The sequence below is a fragment of the Epargyreus clarus genome, unplaced genomic scaffold (genome assembly GCF_041222505.1).
Source record: "Epargyreus clarus isolate Ecla_fem2 unplaced genomic scaffold, WU_Ecla_fem_2.2 ptg000031l, whole genome shotgun sequence".
Lineage (NCBI taxonomy): Eukaryota > Metazoa > Arthropoda > Insecta > Lepidoptera > Hesperiidae > Epargyreus > Epargyreus clarus.
Window position 1 is genome coordinate 2,210,503 of NW_027332236.1, and position 16,033 is coordinate 2,226,535.

The 16,033-nt window shown below is 34.7% G+C and overlaps 1 protein-coding gene and 1 non-coding gene across 3 annotated transcripts in view; one reads left to right on the top strand and one right to left on the bottom strand.

The window, feature by feature from the left end:
* The window catches only part of LOC140754676 (uncharacterized), a 37,573-nt gene that overhangs the window by 11,885 nt on the left and 9,655 nt on the right, over positions 1–16,033 (top strand). Inside the window, exons 2-5 of one of the 2 annotated variants that reach the window (XM_073089710.1) lie at positions 9,499–9,670; positions 11,970–12,133; positions 14,454–14,554; positions 15,174–15,242. In XM_073089710.1, coding sequence (XP_072945811.1) covers positions 9,509–9,670; positions 11,970–12,133; positions 14,454–14,554; positions 15,174–15,242 — 496 coding nt within the window. In that variant the 5' untranslated portion in view covers positions 9,499–9,508. Of the gene's footprint in view, positions 1–9,498; positions 9,671–11,969; positions 12,134–14,453; positions 14,555–15,170; positions 15,243–16,033 lie in introns of both variants that reach the window. The other variant, XM_073089709.1, reaches the window with a different exon arrangement.
* On the bottom strand, positions 10,327–10,408 carry TRNAS-GCU (transfer RNA serine (anticodon GCU)). The gene has a single exon. It is a non-coding gene; the product is annotated as a tRNA-Ser (tRNA).

Here is a 16,033-nt window from a genome sequence, read left to right on the forward strand (position 1 = left end):
CATTACAATTCTTCACTAGTTGGTAATGACGTGACCTATATTTGTCGCATTTGTCACGAACACTTTCATAATAAAGGTCACCTCTCGTTTTACTGAACGTGAAGATATATGAAGTCACGTTCAGGAAATAGCCGTTACATCATGCGGAGGAGAGAGCATTCCTTTACTGTTCTAATGACGTCGGTAATGACAGGACGCCATGACAATGTCTTACTCATAAGTAAAGCGCAATTGCTTTACCAATTTTATTACTTTCGACGCCGCACTTTTTATACAATATAGGAGTAGCAGACGAGCATGTAGTCCATCTGATTGTAAGAAGCTACTGCCGCCCATGGACATATGTAAACAATAGTAATAATTAATGTAATTAATAGTAATCAATCCCAGATAGGATTAGCTTTTTCTACCTGAGGTCGGTCACAGATGTGCCTCTACACCTGTGGACTAAGCTTGAACGTGTCACCCTCTCAAACCACCACACCTCTCAAACCAGAACACAGCAGCGCTTAACACTGCTGTTATGTGGCAGAAATAGATATGGCGGTGGTGCTGCCGAAGTCTAACCGGGGAACCTAAAGGATTCCTCACTCTTCCTTCAAAATGACTTCATTTTCATTCACTATTTTATAACGATGTAGTAAGCAAGTAAATATTATCGTTAATTGATTTTAATTATGATTTCATTTTTTCGAATAATTGGTTTAATTATCTGGCGTCTTCCGAACAATGAAGTAATTAGAAATCATCTCAATTATGACATCTCGAAGATTAAATATAGAAATAATTATTTATACATGTATATTTGCAACACATTTGTATGTAAGCAACTAAATGTTTTTATTACAGAGAATGCATAAATCATTTTTGTAATACGGTAAGTGACTGAAGACTAACTTAGAATGTTTCGTATAAGTCCCTGCTCTTATACCTTAAAACCAGAACACCATCTCTGAAAATTGCTTATTAAAGGCAAAAATAGATGTGGCGGTCACGCCTCAGGAGTTGAACCACTAAGGGTTCTACCACCTTCAACAAGTTTATGTACTGACATTTTTTTCTGTTTATGATATGTTAAGAATAGAAATGGCTTGTTTGTATATATCAGTCCTTTAAAGTAATATCAAAAAAGACTTAACCATCCTGCGTTACCACAAGTTAATATGTATAACTTTAATACAACAACATTTCCGTTTTACCGTTAATCAGTATGAGTCAGAACAGTTGCTTTGTTTCGACTAAGTGTTGTCATTATCGGTAGCACCAGTACCACAATGGTACGAACCAAACTATAAAACTGTTTATAAATACCCCAACCAACCTAACCCTTAAGTTTATAAATGTAGGGTATAAAACTCTATGAAGTAGAGCTAAACTGTGTTGCCCACTGTTCGAGGAAGATTGCGGGTGTCGAATGGCAAGGAGTGCCTTTATGTTGGATTAGTCACACATCTATACTTGTCACATTGTTGTTTTGGGCACGTCAATGTTCAGTTTGGTCCTTCGTGCCAGATCATTTACCGTTACATACATCAACATAACGCATACAATAGATAATGCGATATTTCGCTCTTTGGTTTACTGTGTCATTGAAGTGTGTTGCGATTTCGTATTTCGATTCGGTAGTAGTATAAAAAATATTGTAATTGTCAGCTTATAATAAAGTAGATACAGCTGATCAAACAACCTTTTCGAAGTCTGTTAAAAATATACTAACTTAAATTAATTTAATTATGTAATTTCGTTTGAAATTGAAATTACTTCAATTTAGCGCAATTTCGGAAAAAAAAATCCTGTATTGTGCACTTTTTTTTTTCAATCTTGTAATTGAACGTCTGACATCGATTTAAGTAACAATTGTACATAAGCAGTTTGTAATTTTTGGACTTACTTCATTGTAGTTCTAAAGGTGCTATATATAACAAAATGTTTTGCTCATTGAAAGTATGTGCAGTTGATGTAAAATTATTATTAGAGTTTACAGTTCCAACATTCCATTGCTCCAATAAAATCGTATCGCACCTTGTTTCAAAGCTACTTGCTTAAATTGAGAATACTGAATACTAAACCATGTACTTATTGTTTTTCTAATTAAATTTGAGTTTAATTTCATTCTTATATAGAAAACGTAACGATTATTCTTATTATTATTCTAGGAACGGCAATGATAGGCTATCACTGTGGTTAAGAAACTCGGCCTCTCGAAGGTGGGGTCCCAGGTTCAAATCCCAGGCATGCACCTCTATTTTTCAAAATTATATGCGTATTAGAAATTAATTATGACTTGCTTAAGCGGTGAAGGAAAACATCGTGAGCAAACGTGCACACCTGAGATGTATAAAAAAAAGAATCTCAAAGGTATGTGAAGTCTACCAATACGCACTTGGCCAGCGCGGTGGACTATGGCCTTCTCATTCTGAGAGGAGACCCGTGCCCAGCAGTGGGACAGTAATGGGTTGATGATGATCCTAGGAAGGGGTGGCGTTTTATTTAGAAAAATGGTGCCGTTAATTATCAGGGTTCTGTTCCTTATCAGACATAGAACGTATCAGACACGTGCCGTGACAAACAAAAAAGTATACTCCGTACCGTAACACAGACGCGCAGATACAAGCTATGCCGGTTCAAAATATTTCATACAAACTTCAAAAAGTAATAAAGCGTTGGATTTGGTTTTATCGGCAAAGCCATGCTATTTATTGCAAAGCTGGATTTATCGTTGAAAACGTGACATGTTATGACAATCTTAATTAAAACGTTTGTTCTGAATAATTCAAGTCCATCCTCGATTGCAGTTGTTAATTTACAACAAGGGCCAACTTTCATTCACTCACATTCCACATTCAAACGTGCGGTCTCATTTAATCGTATGAAAGTTATAGCCGCAGTTCTGTTACCTGACAGATCATGACTGTCGCCCTAAATAAAACAACCCACCAGGAACCGTTCTATATTCAAACGCATGTACGATGCATTGTCTGTGACATAACCGTTCTGTGCGGCTAAAATTAGCCAATCGCATCGCGCGCCGGCGCATCGCTGCAGGTGCGTTCGGTGTTGCCACACGCGAAAACACTCCAAATTTCGGGTGTTGAACCCGAAATCGAATTATACGTTAGTTAATTTTACATAGGGCTCCTTGCCAAGTACTCAGGTGCGAGTATTATCATTAATACATACCATTCCGGCAGACCGTTGATTTAAATTGCCTAGGATTCGCTTTGAAGTGTGCACCGTATGTAGCGATCTTAAGGATGAATTAGGTTTTGCGCGCGGATGCTTGCAGAAGCTGTATTTATGCCGAATATGCGACTAGGAAATGGAAATCTGAAAAAAGTTATATATTACAATATTAAATATAATACAATATTATTGTAGTTTGTCATATTAACAAATAAATAAACCTGGGGTTAAGGAGTTTCTTGTACCTAAGCAGTGGAATTTGCAAAGCTTTAATATCATACAAATATCTTCTTTGTTTTTTTACTTATTTTTACTTTATTTTTAACTTGGAGTAAATGAAGGATTTTAATGAAAGCAGGAATTGTATTTGATTATTTTTGTAATTATTTGTGTCATTAGTATTTTCTATTCATAAACGCCATCATCTAGATCAAATCTATCTTTAGACTTCACGCTTTCGTACAAAATTGAATGAAATGTCAATTAATTCTCATGATTCGGTGGAAACTTCTAAAAAATATGTATTCGTATGGACTGATTGTATGTATGGATAGTAACAGTATCCATTTCAATACACGATCAGTAGCTATTCAGGTCTTTCAGCAATACGGAGAAAGTACAGTACAGTAGATACTTATCTAGATATATGATAAACGTTTAAATATATTTTATCTCTGATGATCTCTTACAAGATTGTAGAGTCCATTCTTAGGCATATACGCAAATTCTTTAGGAACCATTGCTGGACTTACATTGATAAATGAGCCCTCATGTAGATAAACGTGACCATATGCACCTCTTAACGTGCTGTTCTTTATATCTCCAATCATAAATTTACCCAGCAGTATGAAATCTTGTACTTTTTATGAGTAGCTAAATTATCCACACATGATTATAAAAATTTAATCACAGTGTGATATACTATCTTCAGTGTCTCTATAGTCGTCGTCCTTATATTTTCTACCAACATTCACAGGATCAAGTAGAATGTTAGAGGTCCTTTTCCTAAAAAATATCCTTTCTCTCCCTTTCTCAAAAGTAACGAAATAAGAAGCCATTCTATTTTGACACAAAAATTAGTCTGGTCTAGTTTAGCCTTGTGCCATTGGCATTGACTCGGACCATTATTTAAGTAACTTCTAATGACTATTTATTATTACTGAAAAGTTATAACAAGACTGCCAAAACTAAATGTAATGTTTTGCCAAAACTCATGACCTTGCCTACTTAGTGTCTCCACATTTGTAGTAATATATTTACACGCCTCTGGTAATTTGGTCACTGCCTAAAATTGTTGAGACCACTAAAATTTCAAGTTCAAGGGACCTAAATTATATTATTTCAATTGAAATCGTCTATTTCAATGGTGTTGTACGTTACAACAATCACTTTGTTTAAATTTTCAAACGTTCACAATTGAATTTGAATTTGTCGTTTAATATCACAAAATGAAATAAATAAGTTACTGTTAGTTCAACGAAGTGGTAGAAAAGGAAAAAGTTTCTCGGGATTCCGCGTTATTCCGTTTCATACAAATGATCTATGTAGTTATGCAAAAAAAATTGTTACAAGAGATGCAATGGTTCTATCTGTATGTACTCTACACATTACAAACTTCCGTAATTAAGCGTTCCGTCCAAAAAAAAATGAATGCACGTTAACAAAAACCAGAAACATCTGCCACAAAGAAAGTCAAACATGAAATCAGAAGCAATTTGGAGGAATTCCACCGGTCAGCCCGCCCGTGTTTCACTCCCACTCCATCCAAATTCACAAGTAAACAAGCGAATTTATATTTTGAAATGTATACGAGCCAGGAACTCAAAATGATTCCGTGCAGATATTTCGGACGAAACATTTGCAAAATTCTCTCGGGCGATTATTGTCTGCTGTAAGGAGAATCTTGGCATTAACGTACATTAAATTCATTTGAATAAATAGTTGCGATCTTGTTGCAAGGTTTGACTATTTTGTTCCTCCTGGATCTGCCACTTTGAGCAGTTGCAAAATTGCTTATGATTGGGTGACTTTTAAAACATTATTTTATGGGTTATTCGTACTACAGTGGTATTCTGGCCTATAGAATATAGGTATTTCACTTTTTAAGGTGTTAAATCAATGCCACCTCACATTTCAAAATTCGTCAAACCGTTTACAGGATATATAGAAAAGTGCAAGACTGAGTTCGAGTCTCCTCATATTAAAAAAATGTGCTGTCTGTAGTGTGTGTGTGTGTGTGTATGTGTGTGAGGTTAGTGTCTTTGAGTATATAAACACGGAATAATTTTAATACACTTGAACACTTAAAGATAATATCATATTGCGAGAAGTAATTGTATTTGACGTCACGAGAGGAAACAAGGCGTCACTAGACTACCTCATACCAATTAATGACGGGCATAAATCTTCCATTACTTTTTGTGGTAAAATCAGAAAGACATCTGTTGACTAGCAAGAAACTTAATCCGAAAGTTTTCTTCTGAAACTAGCGACATGAATTTATGGGGTCCATATTCTTGCTGACTTCAATTTACGATAAAGATATTTATGGCAAAATTAAAATAGCTCGCGTCCAGTTTAATGTTCAATAAAAACATGTTAATTCAGCGTCACGAACTGTTGTTGAGATGTTTTGCTCTGAAAGCACTAAAAAATCAATTTTTATGCGGCCGTTACCACGCTTCGGTTATAAATAGCGAATAATTCTGCTTGCTTATAGCGAAAGCAATGTTTATGAAAGGCATTTTCCTAAAATTCATTTTAATCTCTATGGCTTCAGAGTTTTGAGCCTGATTTCCTTAATTATCGACAACCGTAAAGCAAACAGTGATTGACACGGTTTCAATCAACCCAATTGATTACAAACATCTTGAGTGTAAAGGAACCGAATTTTAATATCAAGGAAAGTATACAAATGGTGCGCCAGATTTTTTAATTGACCTCATAAATAGAAGTAAAAATTTATAGGTTGTTATTTATACTGTATTTTGGGCAATAAAAAGATAGTTACAATAAGTATAAAATTGATGAATTCATTGGTCTTGTGTCATGAAAGATTTTCAAGAATTTTCGTTTGATGAATACATTTATAAATATGAAGATATACTTAAAGAAAAACAAACAAAACTAGATTCGATCATCATATTAGTTGGCACGTAGTCATCGATAAATTTAATGTCTTCATAAGTAAATATGATTTTAAAAAGCTAACAGTTTAGAAATGCTTTATTATTTCAATCATATATACGAGTACATTCTCTTTAAAACGATAACGCTATTTTATATTGCATATTTCGTGTGAGAATAATATAAAAAGCCAGTAGACGATAATTTTATAGTAAGATATGATTTTTTTTATAAATAACTAGCTGACCCGGCAAACGTTGTGTTGCCATATAAATAAAAAAATGTAAAGGGTGAACAACCCTTATCACTTAGGGGTATGAAAAATAGATAGTAGCCGTTCCTCAAACCTTGCATATGCATATAAAATTTGGTGAAAATCGGTAAAGTCGTTTCGGAGGAGTACGGTAACTATCATTGTGACACGAGAATTTTATATATAAGATTTTGATGTGTTCAATGTTTGTTTTATGTCAATGTTTAACTTTAATGTTAAAACTCCATTGATCCCGCATATCTGTTATGCTACAACGCATTGGGCTTATGAGGCCGGAGATGCGTCGAATGCTTTACCACATTCCATAAAATTCCACTACATGCTGATGAACACTCATGTTTCATTTAGCATAATTAACTCACTTTCTACGTCTACGGCGTGCGTGATAGGCATGACGTGACAAGATAGAGGGATGTTTTATATCTCTATTCGCCGTTACAGGTATAGAAAGCATATCAAAAAATGTCAAAAATGTTAGAATGATGTTAATGCATAGTCTAATTTGGTCTTTAAGATTGAAAGGCATAATATTAGGGCAAATTAAGTTTCTCCCTTTATGGCTATAGCTCCTTATAATTTTTTAATAAATTCTGTATCATTCCACGTACGTACCTGAATTCTACGCTTTATGAAAAATGTTTGCGACAAGTTACTTCAAAATCGGTCAACACGGACGAAAAATATATTCACCAGTATAAATCCATTGAAAATGTAAATATTATGTTACAAAAACATATTATACTCGTTGTTTTGAAACTACAGACGCAACATCATGCATTATTTATCATTTATGCAACGTATCTTAACTTATATTTCCATCATCTATGCCCTTCTTTAGCTCTTTTGAAATTGAATGTTCAAAAAATCCTGGGACAAATATCAAGCTCCTAGACCTACGGGTAAAGCTGTACTTTGTTTGTCAGTTGGCATTCGTTTTATTATATGGAAGACACACATTGTTGAGTATCTTTAGTGTCATACGTATGAGAACGAATGAATCAGGTAGCGCATTTTATTCGGAACGTAATCCCGTGTATTAATAGCGGCGAGTGTGAAAATGTCCGCCCGCGCCGAAATTAACGTCTGTTTTCCTAACCGCTGGGTCGTTTCTTCTATTAGGATTAGTAGTGATACCACGATTGAAGTTTGGGTTTGAATTCAAGGCCTCTGATATTTAATGTCGTGTGTCACATGTGCGTATTCCAATATAATTACTACATAAAGAAAATCATTGCAGCCTGTAGATCATTGCATAGATAACATTTTTACTGTCCCAAATTGTGTAAAATGTTCCAAAATGTATGTCGATTCTGGCATAAATCCTTATCATTTTGAGAGGGTTCTTTGTACTGATGAAAAAAACCTACCAAAAAAAGTTTAAATTTTAGAGAGTAAATTAGACTTTAAAACTTGATGTTTGTAATTAAGCGAATTATTTAAATTTTAAAGGTATATTTTGTTAAAGCGACTTAAAAAGAAAGGAAAATCGAGGAGGTTCGTTCGACGCGTGTTTTTTGTGAAAGAAGATATCCCAGATATTTATGGATCGATTTCGACCTACATACCTTTGTTACAGAGTTTAGTGTTTCTTCATTTATCTTCATTTGCTGGAACGAAAATGATTTGCTGTTTGTGATGATGACTATAGAAGATGAGTATCTATATAGTATATAGTGCCCATCTTCTGGATATTTAGTCCAGGCCTACTCGTTGCCCCATTTTTCTTTTATCTGAAGTTTTTGGCTTAGATTTTTTTTCTACGGTGGTGGATATCTACTCCAGACGGATTTAACGGAGAATTAATGACAATCAAAGAATCAAGGTTTAGTATATAAAAAAAAAATGACAGTAAATATTCTGGATCGCAATGTTTTTACAGCTGATTTACCGTATTACTTTTGTATAGCTCCGATCTTTATTAATTTCACTGTCTGTATCATTGCCGAGATCTCCTGAGTCTAGGTCCTATTCTAGGTCAATATGTCACACCATAATCCGAATGCTACATGATTAACTTTAAATGTTATTGTACTGTATCATTGCTAAACAAAATAAACATATCATTATCACCATAACAAAGGCTAGCCTTGCTCAAATCTAGATACCATTAAGTCGTTACTATAACGTCGCCATATTCAGTATAAAGTGAAGGTTGGCAATTCTTTGAATTTTGGCCTGAGTTCATTGTATTCGCGAAGCAGTTAACATTGACCTCTAGCGAGCAAGGTTAGTAAGAGGCATCTTAACTATAGTTAATAATAATACAGTGAATACCCAGTTATTATAAACTTCTTTGTTACTTGTTGGATGGTTTGTCACTGACCGTCTAAAAAGGTAAATTTGACTGACTGACAAGCATTTAGCTGTGTCAAATCTAGGTCTAAAATGATGATGCGCAAGAGTTCCGTATATCTTATTTTTACAAATTGGAAACTTCTTATATGAAAGAAAATTCCGTCAAGAGTTAAAAACAATCTCAGGAGAATAATAAATATTACCAACTAAATTAAACAAATAATCGTCTTTCTCAAGTAGGTAAAAAAACCTACTTTAAAAAAATCCTCATAGGAGTTTTTAGGTTTCTAACGAGAAAATAATGTAGAAGAAGCCAATGAAAGATTTTTGATATTTCATTCCCTAAAGACGTTTTCTTGTCACGCTGTCCGCGTGCGTATTAGGTCCCAATATGTGTTAATTGGATCCAATCGTTTCATAGATACTTTTCCTGTCATGTGTGCCTCACGCACGCGGGTCGTGAAGTGGATTAATGCACGCATGCAGGCGTGACAGGAAAAATACTCCTAGGGAGCTCACGTAAAAAAAATAACGAAAGAATTATAATTATATTTACTTCTCTATATTAAACAAGTGGTGTGGTGGTGTTTATTTCAAGACCTTAATTATTTTATTTCCAGAGCATAAGAAATGGCGATGGTGTCGACGGCCGCGATGGAGTCCCAGACCCTCATCCAGTCGGAGTCCAGGGTGACGAGGAGTTACCAGGAAGTGCAGGTCACTGAGCAGCGGCAAGTTAAGAAGAAGTCCAAGTCCAGCAGACGGCATAAGGAAGAAGGGTCTATATCTGTGGTACGTATTATATAATTCTGATAGATTGATAGCTTGGATAGCTTGGAGATTAATTGATAGATTCTGAGAAAAATACGGCGATATACTCCAGGCATAGCGGTTTCGAACCCAACTTCACAAATTGGAAAAATATAGGGAGTATATATTTTTGTAATGTGGGATTTATTTATGAAAGAGGAATACTGCTCAATTCTATTCAAAATTAAATCAATTTAAATTTATACCTGTAGATCTGTTTTTCATTGTTCACAATCTACTACCACCTGGGAAGGTACTTTGCTATGGATAAGAAGCTGTGCAAGAAACTCCATGCTTGAGATTTCTATGCACCTATTATGTTAAAATAAAAAAACTTAGGACACAGATTTTTTTATCATAAAGCACTATTCATATTTAAACTATTAGACTCACACTACTTAAATGTCCAGAGGTTGGTTAGCTAGTTGAGTCTCAAACGGAATAGACAAACCCACAATCCACCATAATTTTCTGTTCAAATTACTATTAATAAGAAAGATAATTTAAATTTTAGTACGAAAAAAACGTTGCGTACGCCTTACATAGAAAAATTATTCATTAAATATTCTAACGGTATTGAACGATTTAAAGAATGATAATCTTTTCAATCTCAAACAATGGTGTCAAAAAAAATATTCCGACGAGGATGGGATTCGAACCCACGCGTGCAGAGCACATTGGATTAGCAGTCCAACGCCTTAACCACTCGGCCACCTCGTCTTATCAACCCATCGCCAAATATGTGTAGATGTTCCTATATGTATGTTTGTGCAGATGTCAATTGTTTTATTAGCTGGTAAATGCAAAACTATTGTTGACAATTTGCTCTCATTGATATTGTAATATAAGTATTGTCGTTTAAATAATGTTTTAGTTTGAAAAGTATTTTACAGAGCCACTATTGATGTTGTTCTATTGGTTGAGTAGATTTACACCCATTATCAATAAATTAAATCTATCCAAAGTTTTGTCTATCAAAGGTTGAATTTGACTGAAATTTCTGCTCATTAGATAATGTCAAATTTCGATGTTTGATAGGCATACATTTGAAAGATTGATTATAAATAACGGACGATAGTAGTTTAATTAATAACTTAAAAATTTTAAGTGTCTGCCGGTATAGAACAATTACCTTTTTTAATGTTAATATGTTTAATAACGGTTCTTTGATGTGGAAGGTTTTACCATCTAATTAACTAAACCGGTTTTAAATTGACTTTTACTTAGAGGTAGCGGAATTTTCAAAGAGGCATATTTTGGAGTGAAAATATCAATTACTCGTAAATTTAGATATTTTTTTGTAAAATTCAAAATTTGCAAATATTTTCAATTTATATTCTTTCTCTTATTAGGAGTCATATCTAAGTTAAAACACCTTAATTTGTATGTGACAGATAAACACTTATTTAATTTGACGATAGTTTGACAACATTGGCATACGACAATAATGGCACTTTCATATGGAAGAGACCTGAATGTAAATTAGGTGTAAATGTAAGAGATGTAAATTGAGCGTCAAAATTTAAATAAAAATGATAGGTAAAAATTGTTAAACTTTGGTGCACAAAAATGGGGCTTGGATTGATAATTATATACAACGGATGCCAGATAGAACGCCTTATTTATTTGGCAACATTGGCACATTCGTCCATTGCCATTGTCATAAAATGGCACCTTTTCGTATGAATGAGACCAAACACGAGGATGTAAATGAAACATAATAAAGCGTTAATGAATAAGAACGCTAGTATAGAACGTACTTGGCATGTATAATGTACATATATTCACATCCTTACTAGTAATTACAGAAACTTGTCTGTCAGGTCGTCTTTGCCGTTCCATTCACGAATAATAATTAAAATTACGTGCAAATAATTATAGGCCTTATACTATTCATTAAAGGAGGTTATAACGATGTGCGGCTGGCTGCAATTGTAATTAGCATTGCACATAAGAGCCCATGTCTTTTTGAATGTGTGCAAAAATGTTTAAGACAAGTCCTTTTTCACAATATGACACAGTCTACACAATCTTTCCTAACTATGTCTTATATAACTGTAGGTCTTTCATTTTGGAAATGACGATTTTCATACATGTTCAAATTCTACAACAAAAACAGTTTTATTTTATAGCGTCTTATGACAATTATATTTACAGCGAGAAGTCTAGAATACCCAAAGCACAAAACTTAAAGTTAAAATTGATAATTTCATTGTATACCGGCTATAGGGCCACGTCGCAAAATCTTATAAACATATTAATTTTGTGTCCTCTATTTCAGTCTAAAAGCTCAGAGAAGCTGTACAAGAAGATGAAGGCAGAGTCCGAAAACCCGCAATGCGAGAAGTGCTCACGACCGGTGTACGCTATGGAGCGCGTCAAAGCTGAGAAGCGCGCGTGGCACAAGGAGTGCTTCCGCTGCGTGCAGTGCAACAAGCAGCTCACGTGAGTGCCAATACCAGATGTTATGACTTGTGTATGTTATGGAGTGTGTCAAGGTGGAGAAGCATTCCTTATGCCACATGGCATAAGGAACGCTTTCGCAGTGCAATATACGTCTAATTACGTAAGTGCCAATATTGCCTATAAATTTAGATGTTCACTTTAGCGCGATGAATTGTTGATTGTACAGCAGTACATAGATAATCAACACCGTGCCATAGTTTACTGAAAATTGTTATGCATGTATACAGGATAATCTATCAATTTAAGATATATAAGTACAAAATTGATAGAAAATTGCGTGAAACCAGTACGAAGTTCCAAATTCATGTATTTTTAATGTTTTTTTTTTATTTTATAAATATTGATACTTGAAACACCTTAATTAAGCTTAACATAGTGTGTTTTCAACAATAATGTTTTCGTACAACGTACAACTATCGTTAGTGTCTGCGTCTATAATATTCAATACCATAGTCCTCTATCGTGCAATGTGTATTTGTATAGATACTATAGTACAAAGAGCATTTGCTTATCGTTCAGGATAATTAGTGATGTTAAGTGTAATTATTAATATGGGGACAGTTCATAATTTAGATAGTTGAGGCGCGGGGCATAATACGTAACAGGAGTCCTTCCATGGTGCCGTACAAACAGTTCAGATGATTGCTAAAACTGCAAATGTTTATAGGATCTATTTTCAATTAGTTAAGCCTATGGTGTAAAGTTTTACAATGAATAATTTGCTGTGCATTGCATGAAACAGCCCACGTGAGTACCTACGATACGCTAATATGATATAGTCTGGTTAAGTGCCAAGATGTCCAAGTAATGTGGTGTAGTGCCACACTGTCATTGCAATTTCATAACTGTCTTTAGGCTCCATAAGGGCAATTACTTTCAGGCCAGAGCTTTCTATTGCAATATAGTGTATATTTAAAGTGGCCCTTAAAGTGGCCCACACTATTTTTATAGCTTGAAAACCCAAGATTAAATACATATTCTATAAGGTTTACAACTGAATGTTTTTGCCGTAAGTCTTCACAATTTTTCACTTCAAGATTTTCGAGTGTATATGTACCTGTGTGTATGTAGTATGTGTGTATGTCTCATTTTTTGGCATGCCTTGCAGCCCAAAAGGTCCGACAGATTTATAACATTTGACGTGTCGTTGGATTCGTCTAAATTGTGGGAGTACATATTATTTCAAGCAATTGGATTTTGACGTGACAACGTCTTAAATTAGGTTGCGGCTGGGAGTCACTTATGAAAAAGTGTAACGCCCGGTAACGTTACGATGAGTCACCGAACGAGAGAGAGGCCCGCCGAATGCCTTGCGTCTCTCTCCCACTCAACTATGATCTGTCTGCCGCGCGCGCAGCACTAGAGAATTAGGCGCATTGAATCGGCGCATGCTTGTGTCTTTGTCTTTGTCTTTCTCGAACGTTCTTGGCGTTGGAAAAACAAGAAAGCGTCACAATACAAGTTCACACGTGTGGTTAAAGTATCGTCAGCTGTGTCTGTAGTGAAAATATGGAGTGCTTAGATTCGTCATTTATCATTTACAACAACTGTTAAAATTTGTGCAATTCTTATTTTCATTCAATTCCTTGTTCCTATTGTGCAATTTAATTATATTCATATCAATAAATATTCTACCGAGAAAAAGACGTTGTCACGTAAAATCTTCGCCCGTAAAACCGACTTTACAGGCAACCATTTTTTTTTGTTTATAATAATTACTAGTTTATTATATTTTCTTATCAACCAGTTCAATCTAGCACTTAACAATTATAAATGTCGCGACCAATTAGCGTCTATAAATTTTAATTGTATTGGCACAAGAAATACTCACTTAACGGTTCTATGAACAAGTTTATGTTTAACTTTTAATGATTTAAGAGGAAATCAGGCTTAATAAATTGCATTATAGGTTGACAAGGATAATATCCACGAGAGAAATAGTATGTTTCCCTTAACTTCCCTGTTTCACGTATAAAACAATAGTTCAAACTCTAAGTTAGGGTCGCGCCAAAATTCTAGTCCGCTCTAAAGTTATTGCACGCATGTGTAGTCAGTGGCAATACACTCCGTAGCAACGTAAGGGCACACAGCTGTATGGGTATATATGGGTATAGCCCATGAGTGTGGGCGAGAGCGGGCAGCGGATGGTGCCGGGGGACCCCGCGGTGTCTTCTTGCCGCTAATATCTACAATTTGCTGTTGCGACGCGACTCGCTTTTATATTCAGAGCGGACTAGAAGTTTGGCGCGGACTCTTATCTTTTTTATGTTATTAAAGATATCTTCCGGTCTGGTTTCAGGGTAGAGACTTACCAGAGCGACCACACTACGCTGTACTGCAAGCCGCACTTCAAACAGCTGTTCGAGCCCAAACCGGTTGACGGTGATGACGAAACTGATGGTAAGCTAATGAACATTAGTTTATTATTGACCCAGTGCTGGGCACGGGTCTCCTCATATTCACACTTTATTTCAATATAGGATTAGCAGACTAGCATGCACTCCACCTGATGGTAAATGGCTACTGCCGCCCAGATCCGCCCGACATCTGTAATCAACCCATGATAAGATAAGATTCTTACCTGGGGTCGGCCACATACACCGCTACCTTGCTGGAATGCCTTGCAAAAGTATGTCTCCACACTTTTCAAACCAGAACATAGCAGCGCTTAACACTGTTATGAGGCAGAAATAGGTGTGGCGGTGTGGTGCCGCCGGAGTCGAACCACAGAGGGTTCAACCACCTTTACAAGAGTACACATGTTTAAGTTTTTAAATAAATTTCACGCATGTAGGTTTCTATACGATGTTTCGTTTACTATAAAAGCAAGTGCTTGTTAATTACACATACATAAATATGAAAAATAAGAGGACAAGAACCCCGAATCACTGCAAAAACCAGAATTTTAAATCACAACCTACTATGTTTAATTACTTTTATTCATTATTTATTGGAGACACGGCATAAGTAGTAGTTTTATACATTTAAAATATAATTTAACTCTTTTTTGTTTCAGCAGCGCCAAAGAAACATCAGATGATCATCTGTGAGAGTAATCCCGTCGAGTTGCCGCCAGATGTCGTTAGGGGTACGATAATATTATTATTATCATTATCATAAATTCGTTAAATATATATTTGGTATTTTGTTTAAACTTCTAAATCAAATTATTCAGACATAATTTAAATACAGCATTTTATTTTTAGACAGAAAATATTACATTTAATATTTTCTGTCTAAAAATATATATATATATATATATACAGGGTGAATCTCCATAAAGTGCACATATTGAAACAGGTAAAATTAAACCGCATTTTGTCGACAAAAAAAATAAAAAAAATAATAAAAAGATTTTTTTTTGGGTTTTACGACCTTTTGAAGTTTTTTTTTTTGAATTGTGCACCTAAAGTAAATAAATCGCTATAACTTTTGAACTAAAAGAGTTATCATGTTCAAACAAAAATTACAATGAATGCCAATTATAGGCCGTACTGATCCATGAAAAAAACAAAACAAAAAAGCTTATCTTCCCAGAAAAAAATAGTCAGATTAGTGTGAAAAAAGCAATTTTTTTAGGTTAAATTTCAGTAATCGTGAATTTCCTCAAAATAATCTAGGCTTTTTATTTATTACCAACACCCTTAAAAACTGCCTTTGTTTAAGCGCTCGTAGGAAACTTTATACTTGAGTTAGAGGCGTGGTTTTTTTAGTGTTTGAAAGCTAATACGACGTAGAATTGCATTAAACAATAATAAAAAAATTAAATGCCTAGATTATTTTGAGGAAATTGATGATTACTGAAAATTTTACCTAAAAAAAGTGCTTTTTTGCACTAATCTGACATTTTTTTCCTGGGAAGATGATTTTTTTTTGTTT